This window comes from Rattus norvegicus, chromosome Y (assembly GCF_021556685.1).
Source record: "Rattus norvegicus strain SHRSP/BbbUtx chromosome Y, alternate assembly SHRSP_T2T, whole genome shotgun sequence".
In the NCBI taxonomy this organism is placed as follows: domain Eukaryota; kingdom Metazoa; phylum Chordata; class Mammalia; order Rodentia; family Muridae; genus Rattus; species Rattus norvegicus.
In genome coordinates, this window is record NC_141555.1 from 38,929 (window position 1) to 55,036 (window position 16,108).

Genomic DNA, 16,108 nt, shown 5'->3' on the forward strand with positions numbered 1-16,108 from the left:
CTGTGCGTCTGTGGACGTCAGCGTTCTCGCGCCCCGGGGTGTGTGACGTCACTGAACCGCGCGGGGTTATTGGGGGAAACGCGCCTGCGCGGTTTCGCCGGCCGCCATGGCTGCGCTGCTCCTCGCTGTGCTCCGCCTCCTACCGTTCACGCCCTCTTCGCTGTCGCTGACACCGGAAATGAGAGGAGGACCGGAAGTCCGGGGTGCAGACGACCCGGCCACTCCCCCGTCAAGTTTGCCGCTTGAACTGGAAGTGAGGGGAGGAGCTGAAGTGATGGGCGGTGCGGAGTCGGCCACGCCCCTAATGTCTCCACACGCCCCAGAATTGAGGGGCGGAGCTGAAGAGAGGGGCGGTGCGGAGTCGGCCACGCCCCCCACGTCTCCACACGCCCTAGAAACGAGGGGAGGAGCTGAAGAGATGGGCGGTGCGGAGTCGGCCACGCCCTTAATGTCTCCACACGCCCCAGAAGCGAGGGGCGGAGCTGAAGAGAGGGGCGGTGCAGAGTCGGCCACGCCCCCCACGTCTCCACACGCCCTAGAAACGAGGGGAGGAGCTGAAGAGATGGGCGGTGCGGAGTCGGCCACGCCCCCAATGTCTCCACTCGCCCCAGAAGCGAGGGGCGGAGCTGAAGAGATGGGCGGTGCGGAGTCTGCCACGTCCCCAATGTCTCCACACGCCCCAGAAGCGAGGGGCGGAGCTGAAGAGAGGGGCGGAGCGGAGTCGGCCCCGCCCCCATCAGTGCCACTCACCCCGCAGGTGAGGGGAGGAGGTGAAGTGAGGGGCGGAGCGGAGTCGGCCACGCCCCCACCGGTTTGACTCTCCTCGGAATGGAGCAAGGGACAGGAAGTAAGAGGGGGAGCTTACCCGGACACGCCTTCACTCTCCCAGGAAGTGAGAGAACCCGAATTGAGAGTGAGAACGGACCAGGCCACGCCCCTGGTCGCCCCGGAAGTAGAACCGGAATTGACAGGGCGAACGGAGCCGGCCACGCCCCCACTCGCCCCGGAAGTGAGAGAATCAGAATTGAGAGGTAGAACGGACCCGGCCACGCCCCCGGGAACCCCGGAAGTGAAGTTTGAACCGGAAGTGATACAGTCCGCCACGTCCGTGTTCACAGTTGGGAAGATGGTGTCTGATGCCCAGAGACCGGAAATGCAGGGTTCAGGTCAGGGAAAACAAAGCCCCGCCCACTTCCCCCGGGATACGCCCACTGCGCAGTTCCGTGTGCACTCAGACTGGGCCACACCCGCTTCCACAAGCCCACGCCCTCCCCAACATGCCCACGCCCACTCTGACAGGGCCATGCACTCTCCTGCAAGACCCCTCCCACAGCAGCATGGCCACGCCCACCCTGACGGAGCACGCCTCTCCTCAAAACCACGCCCCCTCGCCGAGGCACGCCCTGTTCTCCAAGGCCACGCCCATTCTGACGTGGTCACGCCCACTCCGACATGGTCACTCCCACTCTACGTAGGCCCCGCCCTCTACCCGTAGGATCCAGGAGGACTAGGAAACTCCGGTTTAAAGGTCACCCGTCTGACCTCTTCCCCCTCCTGGCCTCGGTGCCTCCGTCCTCCATCTTGGCCCTCTTTGTCACCGCCGCCCTCCTGTCTGTCCTCTGCTGCCTCACGTGAGCCCCCGCCTCCTCCCGTCATCCTCCGCTGCGGGTGATGGGGCGCGGTTATTCAGTGGTCAGGGCCTGTATTGGGAAATCCCATGGGCTGGGAAAGTGAGGTGTGGCTCAGTGGTCAGGGCCGGGAGGGGTAAATCCCGGGGTGATAGCGAGGGGAAGGGTGGGGTGGTTCAGTGGTCAGGGCCCGGACTGGGAAACCCCGGGTGCTGGGGAGGGGAGGGTGGCTCAGTGGTCAGGGCATGAAGTGGGAAACCCTAGGGTGATAGGGACGGTAGGGTGGCTCAGTGGTCAAGGCATGGATTGGGAAACCCTGGGGTGATAGGGAGGGGAGGGTAGCTCCAGTGGTCAGGGCATGGAGTGGGAAACCCCAGGGGCTGGGGCGGGGAGGGGTGGCCCTGTGGTCAGGACATGGAGTGGGAAACCCTGGGGTGATAGGGAGGGGAATGGTGGTCCAGTGGTCAGGGCAAGGAGTAGGAAACCCCAGGGTGATAGGGAGGGGAAGGCTGTCTCAGTGGTCAGGGCCCGGAGTGGGGAAACCCCAGGGTGATAGGGGGAGAGGGTTGCCCAGTGGTCAGGGTCCGGAGTGGGAAACCCCAGGGTGACAGGGAGGGGAGGGGTTGCTCAGTGGTCAGGGCCCGGAGTGGGAAACCCCATTGTTATAGGGAGGGGGGGTGGCTCAGTGGTCAGGGCAGGGAGTGTGAAGCCCCGAGGTGATAGGGAGAGGAGGGGCGGGGTGGTTCAGTGGTCAGGGCACAGAGTGGGAAATCCTGGGGTGATAGGGAAGGGAGGGGTTGCTCAGTGGTCAAGGCATGGAGTGGGAAACCCCAGGGTGATAGGGAGGGTAGGGGTTGCTCAGTGGTCAGGACATGGTGTGGGAAACCCTGGGGTGATAGGGAGGGGAAGGGTGGCCCAGTGGTCAGGGCACCGAGTGGGAAACCCCAGGGTGATAGCGAGGGGAGGGGTTGCTCAGTGGTCAGGACATGGAGTGGGAAACCGCGGGGTGATAGGGAGGGGAGGGGTTGCTCAGTGGTCAGGGCACAGAGTGGAAAACCCTGGGGTGATAGGGAGGGGAGGGGTGGCCCAGTGGTCAGGGCACCGAGTGGGAAACCCCAGGGTGATAGCGAGGGGAGGGGTTGCTCAGTGGTCAGGACATGGAGTGGGAAACCGCGGGGTGATAGGGAGGGGAGGGGTTGCTCAGTGGTCAGGGCACAGAGTGGGAAACCCTGGGGTGATAGGGAGGGGAGGGGTGGCCCAGTGGTCAGGGCACGGAGTGGGAAACCCCAGGGACTGGGGAGGGCAGGGGAGGGGTGGTCCAGTGGTTAGAGCGCTTCTCTTCTCAGGTTCTTGGTGGGGGAACCGACAGGCTGAGGAACCGGAAGTCGGGTGGACGGATGGAGACGGACTCCAAGGGGGAACCGGACTTCCGGAGCCATCGGATTTTTAATATTTTTTAACATTAAAAGCTGGAGAGGTGGGTCAGTGGTCAGAGCGCGTCTCTTGTCACCGTCGTCGCTGCTCACGTCACGGCCTTTCCGGGGGAAGGGGCTGCGTCCTATGTATACATGTGTGTGTGTGCGTGTGTGTGTGTGTGTATATACGTCCTGACCACTGACCCACACCACCACCCCAGCCCCAGGGTGTGTGTACGTATATATATATACATCTTAAGGGGAATGAAACCACCAATAAGCACTGTATATACATTTATATATGTATATATATGCGTATTGTATATATACATTATATATAAATAACACATCGCACACATGTGTATACAAATATATATACATTATACGCGCATACAACGTATACACACGTACATACACATGCGCTGCTTAGGTACCCACTGCGTGCGCATGTATACATCCCCCGAGGTGAACGAAACAGTGAGTGAGCACGACATATAGGCATCCACGCGTCCCGCATATGCGCAGTGTATGTGTATGTCGCGTGTGCGAACGTATACATCGCATATGTACGTGAACAAGCGTATGCATACAGATACGAGGACATTACAGACGCACAACGTAAGCACATGCATGGCTGTTGGTCCGTATTCTATATGTTCTGTGTGCATTCTATATGTGCACATATACATTCTATATACATTACATAGCCGCCCCTCCACCCTAGGCAAAGCCTTGGCTCCCTTTGCTGGGCCGCGCGCACCAACAATTCACTCCTTTTTCCAAAATTACATATATTTACATAAATTTCCATAAAATTACAGATTTGCATGCATATTTACATAAGTTTCCATGTGTTTCCATAAAATTGCATAGATTTCCATACATTTCCAAAAACCTGCCGGCGTTTGCATAGAATTAAATGAGCTCACACACGCTTAGGTAAATTTGCATAAATTTCTATACATTTCCAGAGGCCTGCATGCACTCACGTGCAATTAAATAAATGCGCATACATTCACACGTGTTTACATATATCTCCATACATTTGCATACATCACTCATTTCCCTCCCCGACCTCCGGGGCCGGGGTTAGGGCCCCGGCCGCCGCCTGACGTCAGCACCCACCTGGATGTAAAGAATCCAACCCCGCCCAGACCCCACCCCCGGAGCCTCCACCGAGCGCCGACCACTGACCCTCCTCTCCCGACCTCGGGGCTGGGGTAGGGGTCACAGCTGCGTCACAGCCCCGCGCCCCCTCCGACTGCCGAGCGCCGACCACTGAGCGTCCGGGGGAGCCACAGCCGCGTCACAAACCCGAGCCCCTTACGACAGCCCAGCGCCAACCACTGACCCTCCGGGGGAGCCACAGCCGCGTCACAAACCCGAGCCCCCTACGACAGCCCAGCGCCAACCACTGACCCTCCGGGGGAGCCACAGCCGCGTCACAAACCCGCGCCCCCTGCGACAGCCCAGCGCCAACCACTGAGCGTCCGGGGGAGCGACAGCCGCGTCACAAACCCGCGCCCCCTGCGACAGCCCAGCGCCGACCACTGAGCGTCCGGGAGAGCAACAGCCGCGTCACAAACCCGCGCCCCCTGCGACAGCCCAGGGCCCACCACTGAGCGTCCGGGAGAGCCACAGCCGCGTCACAAACCCGCGCCCCACTCCAACCGCCGAGCACTGACCACTGAGCCTCCGGGGGAGCCACAGCCGCGTCACAAACCCGCGCCCCCTGCGACAGCCCAGCGCCGACCACTGAGCGTCCGGGGGAGCCACAGCCGCGTCACAAACCCGCGCCCCACTCCAACCGCCGAGCGCTGACCACTGAGCCTCCGGGGGAACCACAGCCGCGTCACAAACCCGCGCCGCCTCCGACCACTGACCCACCCCGCCCGGGCCTCCATAAATTTTTATTTTTTATTTCTTTTCCCTCCCAGTTCCGGGATCACCGCGGCGGCGTTCGAACCCCGCCTCCTCCTCCAATCGCCGAGCGCCTGATGGGCGGGCCCGGGGCGGGGCCCGGGGTCCGGGGCGGGGCGTAGCGCGGGTTCCTCCGCGGCGCCCGGGTCACCACTACTCCTCCCGACCTTCCCGGCTCCCCGGTGTCCCCACTCCTCACCCCACCGAGGTCCAGGCCGCGGGGTTCGCCCCCCGAGCTCCGACCACTGCGCTCCCCGGCCCCGGCCCCGGAGATGACGCTCGAGTCCGGCAGCGGCGTTGGCGACGGAGGCGACAGCGGCAGCGGCCTGCGCACTGCGCTCTCCGACCTCTTCCTGGAGCAGCTGCTGCGGAACCGCGGAGGCCGCGGTGATGAGGTCAGCGGGGCGACCCCTGACCCCACCCCCACCGGGGATCTCGGGGTCCCCCAGGGCCACCCACCCTAGGGGCGGAGGAGGCCTCAGCTCCGGGCCCGGATCCCGCGGTTGCCCCCGGGGTGGTGGCGCAGAGGTCGGGTGGCGCATCGGGCAGCGCAAACAGCCCGCAGTTGCCCCAGGGTGGGGCGCGCAGTTGCCCCGGGGGCATCGAGGACGGGTACCGCATTGGGCAGCGCAGAGTCGGGGAAGGGGGGATAAGAGTTCGGGGTTCGGGTAGCGCAGTGGTCGGGAACCCGGGGGGGGGGGGTGGCTGCGCACCGGGATTCACGGTCCCGGTGTTGGGCGCCGACCCCCGCCCCCCCAGGCCTGGTCCCGGTCACTGAGCCACGCTGCCCACTGAGCTCTCCGGCCCCTCCTCCCCCGGGGTCGCTTCAGAAGCAGAGGCCGGGCCCCCCACCTCCTTCGGAGGAGAGGGCGGCGGCCCCGGGTCAAAGGGCGGGGTTCAAAGGGCGGAGGCGATAAATATAAGAAGTAAACACCGTGGCAGAGACTGCTCAGTGGTTAGAGACCCGATCCCCCCCCCCCCCAGTCCTCACTTGAGATGGAAATGAGGCAGGGGGCAGGTGTAGCCCAGTGGTCAGGGCGACAGCGGTCAGCCCCCGCATTGGGGGTGGGAGAGGTGGGGGGGGGTAAAGGTTAGGGCGGCGCAGTGGTCAGCGCCGCCGCCGGCCGCTCCCAGAGATCTTGATAAGTGGAGGAGGAGAGGCCGGAGGGCTCAAGGGTCAGGGTCTCTCCCTTAACCCGGGGAGGCCGCGCACTTAAAGGGCCCCCCCCGCGGGTGGCCCCCTGCTCCGCTGCGCTCCGACCACTGAGCCACCCAGTGCCCCGCAGTCATCGCTCTGACCACTGAGCCACCTCCCCGCACTGAGGGCTGCTCTCACCACTGAGCCACCGCCCCAGCCCCAGGTACCCCGACCACTGAGCAACCGTCTCGTTCTCACCACTGAGCCACCACCCCGCAGTCCCAGCTGCCCCACCACTGGGCCACCCATCGCCCCGCAGTCGGTGCTGCTCTCACCACTGAGCCACCTCCCCACCAGCCTTAGTAAGAATGGCTGACCACCTACTGCCCCGCAGTCTCCCGCTACGACCACTGAGCCACCTCCCCAGCCCCAGGTACCCCGACCACTGAGCCACAGCACCACAGTCATGGCTCTGACCACTGAGCCACGGCTCCCCAGTCACGGTTCTGACCATTGAGCCACCGCTCCCCATTCACGGCTCTGACCACTGAGCCACCGCCCCCCAGTTATGGCTCTGACCACTGAGCCACGGCTCCCCAGTCACGGCTCTGACCACTGAGCCACTGCCCCCCAGTCACGGTTCTGACCACTGAGCCACGGCTCCCCAGTCACGGCTCTGACCACTAAGCCACCACCTTGCAGTCCTGGCTCTGACCACCGAGCCACTGCCTCTGGGGTGGGGGAGAAGAAGTTGGACCGGGACTGGAGGGGTGGCTCAATGGTCAGAGCGCCGGCCGCCATTACTTTGCGATTTATTAAAGATGGCTCAGTGGTGAGAGCACATGGAGCTGGGGAGGGTGGCTCAGTGGTGAGAGTACCTGGGGCTGGGGAGGATGGCTTAGTGGTCAGAGCAGTACCTGGGGCTGGGGAGGGTTGCTCAGTGGTCGGAGCAGTACCTGGGGCTGGGCAGGGTGGCTCAGTGGTCAGAGCACCCGGGGCTGGGGAGGGTGGCTCAGTGGTCTGAGCACCACCGAGTCTGATGGACCCCACGCCACCCCTCCCCGCTTACGTCACCTGTCACCTGCTTATGTCACCCTCGTCTCCCGCGCAGGCGCAGTCGGACCGGGCCGAGGATGGGGCCGTGCGCACCAATGGCTCCGTGGACCTCGGGGAGGAGGAGGAGGCAGCGCGCGGGGTCCGGGTCGTGCGGTTCGAGAAGAGCGCGGAGCCCATGGTGAGGGCGGGGAGCGACCACTGGGCCGCCTGGCCCTGCGTGGGGCAGGGCTTAGTGTTGTTGTTAATGTATATTATTATTGTTTACGTTGTTTGTGTTAATGTTTACATTATTATAAATATTTATATTATTGTTTATATTACTGTTTACATTAATTATTTACATTATTAATATTGACCTTATTGCTTTTATTATCGGTATTAACGTTTATTATTACCGTTTACATTATTATTATACTTAATTATTATAACTGTTATTTAATATCATTACTAACGTATATTATTACTGTTCACTTTATTGTTTATATCGTTGTTTACATTATTATTTACGTTATTAATACTGTCCTTATTGCTTTCATTACTATTTTATTAACGTTTATTGTTACTGTTTACATTATTGTTAACGTATATTATTATTGCTTACGTTGTTTATATTAATGTTTACATCACTTATTATCATAAACATTTATTTACGTTATCGTTAACATTATTGTCTATGTTAATGTTTACATTACTTTTTACATTATTCATACTGACCTTATTGCTTTTATTAACATTTATTATTAGTGTTTACGTTACTGTTTATATTAATGTCTGTTATTTATTATTACTTATTTACATTATTGTTTATATTATTATTGACCTTATTGCTTTTATTATTAATGTACATTATTGTTTATATAATTGTTTAAGTTAATCTTTACATTTTTTTACATTGCTAATATGGACTATTGATTTTATTACTATTTTATTAATGTTTATTATTATTGTTTACATTACCATGAACACATTATTATTATAAAGATTTGTTTGCGTTGTTTACATTACTTTTTACATTCTTAATATTGATCTCATTGCTTTCATCGTTATTAACGTTTATTATTATTGTTTACATTGTTTACATTACCAGTCGCATTTGCGTTGTTTATATTATTACAAGTATTTATTTACATTATCAAGTAATTATTAATGAATACTTAATAACCACTGTTATGATATCCATAAATTTATTCATATTTTAATATCCTTATAAATATTTACATTATTATTTACATCAATATTTACATCCGTCCCCGCCCCAGGGCATCACCCTGAAGCTGAACGACAAGGCCGCGTCCTGCACCGTGGCCCGGATCCTGCATGGTGGCGCCGCCCACAGGCAAGGTAACGTATGTAACAATGTGATAAGGTGACGTATGTGATGCGCGTGATGGTGTGATTGTATAGAACATCTATATGATGTAGTAATAAAATAATGTATATAATATATACATTAATCACATGACAACTTAATATGATAACGTGACATGAGTAACATGACATACTATAATATACGAGACGTATATAATACATACATTAACTTAATCACAGGACAACTTAATATAATGCAACATAAGTAATATGACATAATATATAATGTGTAAGGTGTATGCTATAGAATATATTCCATGATGTAATGATATGCATAACACATATAACAGTGTAAAACCATAACAATATAACTAACAATATATGATGTAGTCATACAATAAGTGGTATAATAATGTATGTAATATATACATTAATCACACGACAACTTAATATAACGCGACATGAGTAATGACATAACATAATGATATAGGAGACGTATATAATGTATACCATGACAACGTAACGTCCTCTCCCGCCCGCCAGGCTCCCTGCACGTCGGGGACGAGATCCTGGAGATCAACGGCACGGACGTCACGGGCCGCTCGGTGGACCAGCTGCAGAGGGCCATGGTGGGTGTCGGGGTGGGAGCCGCGCTGACCGCTGAGCCACCCCCTCTCCCATCATCTCCCCGGGACAGGGTGGACGAGGGGTCTGCAGGAGGTGCTCTGACCACTGAGCCACCGTCCCAGCCCCAGGCGCTCTCACCACTGAGACACCGCCCGGTACTCAGTGCTGCCCCGACCACTGAGCCACCCCCTCTACCATTGTCTCCCCCGGGACAGTGCAGACGCGGGCCCTGCTGGAGGGCGGTCGGCGCTCTGACCACTGAGCCACCTTAGTCAAACCGACACGAGAATGGGGCTGTGGGGTGGGGTGGGCTGGGTAGCTCAGTGGTCAGGGGTCCGGAGTCCGGTTCCCAGAAACCACACGGTCAACTCGGGGTGGGGGCCGGGGAAGGGGTGGCTCAGCGGTCAGCTCCCCCCCCTCCCTCTCTCCGCCCCACAGAAGGAGACGCGGGGGACGATCTCGCTGAAGGTGATTCCCCGCCAGCAGAGCCGCCTTCCCGCGCTGCAGGTATGGATGGGGGCGTGGCTTCTGTGCGTGCGCATGTGATTGACAGCAGGACAGGAGTTTGATTGACAGTGAGCTTGACAGCAGGATGTGAGTCTGATTGACAGCGAGTTTGATTGACAGCAGGACTTGAGTGTGATTGACAGCTGGACAGGAATTTGGTTGACAGTTGGACAGGAGTCTGATTGACAGCAGGATGTGAGTTTGATTGACATTAGGATATGATTGACAGCGGGCAGTAATTTGGTTGGACAGGAGGAGTCTGATTGACAGCAGGATGTGATTGACAGGCAGTAATTTGGTTGACGGTTGGACAGGAGTCTCATTGACAGCAGGACGTGAGTTTGACACCAGGACAGGAATTTGATTGACACTGGGATGTGACTGGTGAATCTGATTGACAGGACTTTGACAGTGGGATGTGTCCCCCACCCCACACACACACACCCCTCCTGTCCGCCATGTTTCCCAGATGTTCGTGCGGGCGCAGTTCGACTACGACCCCCAGAAGGACGACCTCATCCCCTGCAAGGAGGCGGGGCTCGCGTTCTCCACGGGCGACGTCATCCAGGTCATCAACAAGGACGACGGCAACTGGTGGCAGGGACGAGTGCAGGGCAACGTCCGGGGGTCGGCGGGGCTCCTCCCCTCGCCGGAGCTGCAGGAGTGGTGAGCGGCCCTGCCCCGCACTCACACTCGCACACTCAGAGTCGCAGACACTCATGCTCACTCGCACACTTAGACACTCAGATACACTCACAGACACGGAGACTCACACGCACACTCACACTCACTGTTAGACTCACACACTCACACGCTCACTCCTCACTCACACTCAGATTCACACACACTCATGCTCACCCTCATAGACTCACACTCACACTTGTACTCACACTCACTCTTCGACTCACACTCACTCACTTCACACTGAGCCCCAGCTGAGCCCTCGCCCTCTGTCTCCCCCCCCCCCCATCCATAGGAGGGCGGCGAGCGCGGCCCAGGTGGCCCCGGCTGAGGCCCCCAGCTGCAGCCCCTTCGGGAAGAAGAAGAAGTGCAAGGACAAATACCTGGCCAAGCACAGCGCGAGTGAGTGTGACTTCCGGGCAGGGGAGCCTAGCGGTCTGCGCACAACCCACAACCCCAACCCCAACCCCTCAAGTAACGAAGTTAAGGTTTCATGGCCGGTGCGCGGTCAGGAAGCCTAGTGGTCTACGCGTAACACCCCGCCTCACAACGCCTGACCGCAGGGCACCACCCACTGCACCACCCCGCCTAATGCGCTTTCCATTCCCCTGCCCGACGCCCTCTCCAGTCTTTGACCGCCTGGACGTCGTTTCCTACGAGGAGGTCGTGCGGCTCCCCGCGTTCAAGAGGAAGACGCTGGTGCTCATCGGTACCTGTGCCCCGCACCCTTCGACCCCTGGCCCCGCCCCCCTTAGCCCCCTTCGCTTCCCGGACCCGGCCTCTGTTTGCCGCCCTGGGTAATGGGTCTGGGCCTTCCTCGGGAAGGGGCTCCAACCACTGACCTACCCGACCGGTGTTCTGTCCTCTGAGTGCGAGCGTGAGTGTGTGTGGGGTCCCCACCCCGAGCGACACTGACGGATGCCCCGCCCCACGCCCCTCCCTCACATCCCCCCAAACCCCTGTCCTAATGCAGGGGCCAGCGGGGTCGGGCGGAGCCACATCAAGAACGCGCTGCTCGCCCAGAACCCGGAGAGGTTCGCCTACCCCGCGCCGCGTGAGTGCCGGGGAGCCGGGTGGGCGGCGCACTGCGCGTCACAGACGCAGGAAACGGGGCTGGGGGGGGGGGTTCAGTGGGTGGCGCTTCCTGGTGTCACAGGCACAAAATGGGGCTGGGAAGTTCAGTGGGTAGCCTTGTCCACGTCATAGATACAGAACTGGGCCGGGGAGATGGGTGGGTGGCGCCTCCCCCGTTAAAAACAAAGAACGGGGGCTGGGAAGTTCACTGGTTAGCGCTGTCCATGTCATAGACACAAAATGAGGCTGGGCAGCTGGGTGGGAGGCACACCCATCCCCAACCCCGCCCCGCCCGGTCACGCAGACACCACGCGGCCCCCGCGGAAGGGCGAGGCGGACGGCGCCGAGTACCACTTCGTGTCGGCGGAGGAGATGGCGCGGGGCATCGCGGCCAACGAGTTCCTGGAGTTCGGCAGCTTCCGGGGCGACATGTTCGGGACCAGGCTCGACGCCGTGCGCCGCATCCACAAGTGCGGCCAGGTCGCCGTCCTGGACATCGAGCCCCAGGTGGGCGGGGGGCGGCTGATGAGGGGGGCTGTCGGGGGTCAGGGGTCGGGGTTAGGGGTAGAGGGTAGTGGAAAGGGTCAAGAGTTCAGGGTTCTGGGTCACGGTTAGTGGTCAGGGGTCGGAGGTCAGGGTTAGGGTCTGGGATCAGGGTCTGGGGATCAGAGGTCAGGGTCAAGGGTCACGGGTCAGGTTCCAGACGTAGGATAAGGGAAGTGGGTGATCAAAAACAGATTCAGGGTCAGGGGTCAGTGTTACGGTTAGGGTCGGGGGTGAGAGATCAGGGTTGGGGTCCGGGGGTAGGGGTTAGGGGTAGGGGATAGGGTCAAGGGTCGGGGGTCAGGGGTGTGGGTCAGGTCAGGTTCCAGCCATGGGATGAGGGAAGTGGGTGATCAAATGCAGGGTCAAGGTCAGGGGTCAGTGTTATGGTTAGGGTCGGGGGTCAGAGATTAGGGTTGGGGTCATGGGTCGGGGTTAGGGGTAGAGAGTAGGGGAAAGGGTCAAGGGTTCAGGGGTCTGGGTCACGGTTAGTGGTCAGGGGTCATTGGTCAATGTTAGGGTCAGGGGGTCAGGGATCACGGTGGTCACCTGCGGCTCCCTCCCCACACCCAGACCCTGAAGGCCGTGCGCACCGCTGAGCTCTCGCCCTTCATCGTCTTCATCGCGCCTACGGACCAGGGCGCCGAGGTGAGGGAAGGGGGAGGTTCACATCCGGGTCACGCACGGGGTCAATTCAATTAAGCTCTGACCACTGAGCCACCCACCGACGCCTCTCCCCCTTACCCCACCCCACCACCCGTCCAACTGAGCCACCCGCCCACCCACGCAAGAGCTCCGGCAGCCGTCTTTAGTCATTCGGTGAAGCTCTAACCACTGAGCCATCTTTAAAAATTTTATAATAATTCACCAGCGACCGGTGCTCTGACCGCTGAGCCGCCCTTACTCCCCACCCCCCTTTCCCCCCCGCGGACCGAGGCCCTGCGCCAGCTCCGCGCCGACTCCGACGCCATCCGGGGCCGCTACGCCCACCTCTTCGACCTCTGCCTGGTGCACAACGGTGTGGACGAGACGCTAGGGCGCCTGTGCGAGGCCTTCGACCGCGCGTGCGCCGACCCGCAGTGGGTGCCCGTGTCCTGGGTCTACTGAGCCACGCCCCCTCGCTTCGCGGAGGCCGCCGGCGCCATTTTGGATTCGGCACCGACGCCGACCACTGAGCCACCTCCCCATCTTCAATCGATTACAAATCGGCACGATTGTTTGATTGAGCGCTAACCACTCAGCTGCCTCCCCAGTCCCCCTCCTCGCTTCAGGCCGCGGACGCCGTCCTTGATCCGTCGTCGTCGCCGGTTGCGCCAACCACTGAGCGGCCTTCGCAGCCGCGATGCCACCTTTAATCGATCATAAATCGGCGCGATTTTTCGATTGAGCTCTGACCATTGAGCTGCCGCACCCCCTCCCCAGCCCCACCCCTCGCTTCAGGGCCCGGATGCCATCTTTTTAAGTCAGCAATCAGGGGGGCGGCCGGCGCTCTAACCACTGAGACGCCTTGCTCCCCGGCCACGATGGGGGCCAGCCATCCTTTATCAGTCACAGATCCGCGTGACTGTTCGACCGGGCTCTGACCACTGAGCCATCCCATCGATCGATCGCTAGAGATTCCCAAAGTGCAAGAAAAAAAAAAAATCACCCGAGTGCGTGCGGCGCGTGCGCCAAGAGCCGTGTGCAGAGCAGAAAGAAAATGAATAAAAAAAAAAAATTAAAAAAATAAAAGAGCACCGGGTTCCCGTGATGCAATGCAGCGCGTGTGCAAACGGATGTGCAAGGCGATAATTGTCTCGTTTCAATGGTATGGGCGACCCTATGACCCGCCCCCCACTGCCCTCTGGACCCCGACCCCCTGCAGAGCCCGGCGTGACCTTCTGGGACCTTCCACGCAGGACACAGACTCACACTCAGACTCTCACACTCACACTTATATTCAGACTCACGCTCAGACTCAGATTCACACTCACACACTGACTGATACACTCACACTCAGACATATATTCACTCAGATTCACACTCACACACTGATACACTCAGACTCACACTCACATGCTCAGTCAGACTCACGCTCAGACTCAGATTCACACTCACACACTGATACACTCACACTCAGACTCACTCAGACTCATACTCTAACGTTCAGACTCACACTGACACTCAGACTCACTGACACACTGATACACTCACACTCAAACAGGCTCAGACTCACTCATACAAATACTCAGATTCGCTCAGACTCACACACACACTCATACACTCAGACTCATACACTCAGACTCATACACTTACATTGAGACTCACTCAGACACAGACAGACTGACACTGAGACTCACACACACTCACACGCAGATTCACTCATGCACACTCAGACTCACACTCACTCAGACACAGAGACACTGACACTCAGACTCAGACACACACTTGCTCAGACTCACACTCAAGACACTGATAACACTCAAACTCACAATCATACTCACACTCAGACTCATACACTCACTCACTCACACATACAGACACTCACACTCAGACTCACACTGACACTCAGCCTCACTCACTCAGGCAGACACAGACACCCAAACATGGCAGCCACACGGAGTCCGACAAACCGGGTTTGGTTTTTTTTTTTTTTCCTTTTTTTAAAAAAACTTTTCTTAAAAAAAACCGAGGGCAGGGCAGGGCCGTCTGTGCCGTCGCTCAACATGGCCTCCGGTGAGTCGCCGCGGGCGGTCGTCGGGGGCTGGTGAGTGGAGGGGTGGGCGGCAGAGACCCCGTTCCTACGCCTTGCGTCCTTAAAACAGGACCAGACGGCCGCCGCGTGGATGTCGGGGGGGGGGGGTAGTCGCTAACTACTGAGCTCCTCTGCCGCCCTCGCCTCCTCCTCCTCCTCGTCCTCCTACTCCGCATTATTATTATTATTATTATTATTATTATTATTATTATTATTCCTGGGGCTGGGGATCGTGGCTCAGTGGTCAGACCACTACCTGGGGCTGAGGTTCCAGGCTCAGTGGTCAGAGCAGCACCTGGGACTGGAAGGGTGGTTCAGTGGTCAGAGCAGTACCTGGGGATGGGGAGGGTGGCTTACTGGTCAGAGCAGTGCATGGGACTGGGAAGGGTTGCTCAGTATTTAGAGCCGTAACTGGGGCTGGGTAGGGTTGCTCAGTGGTCAGGGGAGAACCGACTGCGGGGCGGTGGGTGGCTCAGTGGAGAGAGCACCTTAGGCGGGGGAGGGTTCCTCAGTGGTCAGAGCACAAGGTGCTGGGGAGGGTGGCTCAGTGCTCAGAGCCGTACCTCGGGCTGGGTAGTGTAACTCAGTGGACAGAGCAGTACCTGGGGCTGGGGAGGGTAGCTCAGTGGTCACAGCAGTACCCGGGGCTGGGGAGGGTGGCTCAGTGTTCAGAGCAGTACCTGGGGCTGAGGTTCCTGGCTCAGTGGTCAGAGCAGTACCTTGGGCTGGGGAAGATGGCTCAGTGGTCAGAGCACTACCTGGGACTGGGGAGGGTGGCTCAGTGGTGAGAACAGCACTGACTGCAGGGCGCTGGGTGGCTCAGTGGTGAGAGCACCCGGGACTGGGGCTGGGTATGGTCGCTCAGTGGTTGGGGCAGCAGCGACTGCGGTGTGGTGGGTGGCTCAGTAGTCTGAGCACCCAGGGCTGGGGAGGGAGGCACAGTGGTCAGGGCAGTTCCTAGGGCTGGGGAGGGTGACTCAGTGATCAGAGCACAGGGGGCTGGGTAGGGTCGCTCAATGGTCAGCGAAGCACTGACTGAGGAGTGATGGGTGGCTCAGTGGTGAGAGCACCCGGGGCTGTGGAGGATGGCTCAGTGGTCAGCGCAGTACCTGGGAATGGGGTAGGGTGGCTCAGTGGCCGGGTCAGCACCGACTGTGGGGCAGTGGGTGGCTCAGTTTTGAGAGAACCTGGGGCTGGGGAGGGTGGCTCAGTGGTCGGGGAAGTAACTGGGGCTGCGGAGGATAGCTCAGTGGTCAGAGCAGTACCCGGGGCTGGGGAGGGTGGCTCAGTGCTCAGAGCAGTGCCTATGCCTGGGGTTTCTGGCTCAGAAGTCAGAGCAGTACCTGGGGCTGGGGAGGGTGGTTCAGTGGTCAGAGCAGTACCTTGGGCTGGGGAGTGTGGCTCAGTGGTCAGAGCACTACCTGGGACTGGGGAGGGTTGCTCAGTGGTGAGAACAGCACTGACTGCAGGGCGCTGG

The 16,108-nt window shown here is 58.5% G+C and overlaps 2 protein-coding genes across 2 annotated transcripts; both read left to right on the forward strand.

Annotated features, from left to right (window-relative positions):
- The first annotated feature begins 102 nt into the window (after positions 1 to 102).
- LOC147997926 (uncharacterized) lies at positions 103 to 3,109 on the forward strand. Its single transcript, XM_087601373.1, has 4 exons — positions 103 to 757; positions 890 to 1,166; positions 1,496 to 1,631; positions 2,975 to 3,109. The coding sequence occupies exons 1-4, from the start codon at positions 107 to 109 to the stop codon at positions 3,000 to 3,002; spliced, it is 1,092 nt and encodes a 363-aa protein (XP_087457499.1). The 5' UTR covers positions 103 to 106; the 3' UTR covers positions 3,003 to 3,109.
- A 1,967-nt stretch (positions 3,110 to 5,076) lies between these two features.
- LOC147997927 (55 kDa erythrocyte membrane protein-like) lies at positions 5,077 to 13,574 on the forward strand. The gene is made up of 11 exons (XM_087601372.1): positions 5,077 to 5,358; positions 7,213 to 7,335; positions 8,417 to 8,498; positions 9,009 to 9,094; positions 9,531 to 9,599; positions 10,069 to 10,265; positions 10,576 to 10,682; positions 10,909 to 10,989; positions 11,254 to 11,334; positions 11,659 to 11,861; positions 12,471 to 13,574. Exons 1-11 carry the CDS (start codon positions 5,236 to 5,238, stop codon positions 12,597 to 12,599), a joined length of 1,281 nt encoding a protein of 426 aa, XP_087457498.1. The 5' UTR covers positions 5,077 to 5,235; the 3' UTR covers positions 12,600 to 13,574.
- The last annotated feature ends 2,534 nt before the right edge of the window (positions 13,575 to 16,108 follow it).

Excerpts from the sequence above, each read along its gene's own strand:
- LOC147997926 (XM_087601373.1), top strand. The coding sequence starts at position 107 with ATGGCTGCGCTGCTCCTCGCTGTGCTCCGCCTCCTACCGTTCACGCCC. Across the intron at positions 1,167-1,495 it reads ACCGGAAATGCAGGGTTCAG|GATCCAGGAGGACTAGGAAA; the intron begins GTCAGGGAAAAC and ends CTCTACCCGTAG. Across the intron at positions 1,632-2,974 it reads TCTGTCCTCTGCTGCCTCAC|GTTCTTGGTGGGGGAACCGA; the intron begins GTGAGCCCCCGC and ends TTCTCTTCTCAG.
- LOC147997927 (XM_087601372.1), top strand. The coding sequence starts at position 5,236 with ATGACGCTCGAGTCCGGCAGCGGCGTTGGCGACGGAGGCGACAGCGGC. Across the intron at positions 9,600-10,068 it reads GCCGCCTTCCCGCGCTGCAG|ATGTTCGTGCGGGCGCAGTT; the intron begins GTATGGATGGGG and ends CATGTTTCCCAG. Across the intron at positions 10,683-10,908 it reads CCTGGCCAAGCACAGCGCGA|TCTTTGACCGCCTGGACGTC; the intron begins GTGAGTGTGACT and ends CGCCCTCTCCAG.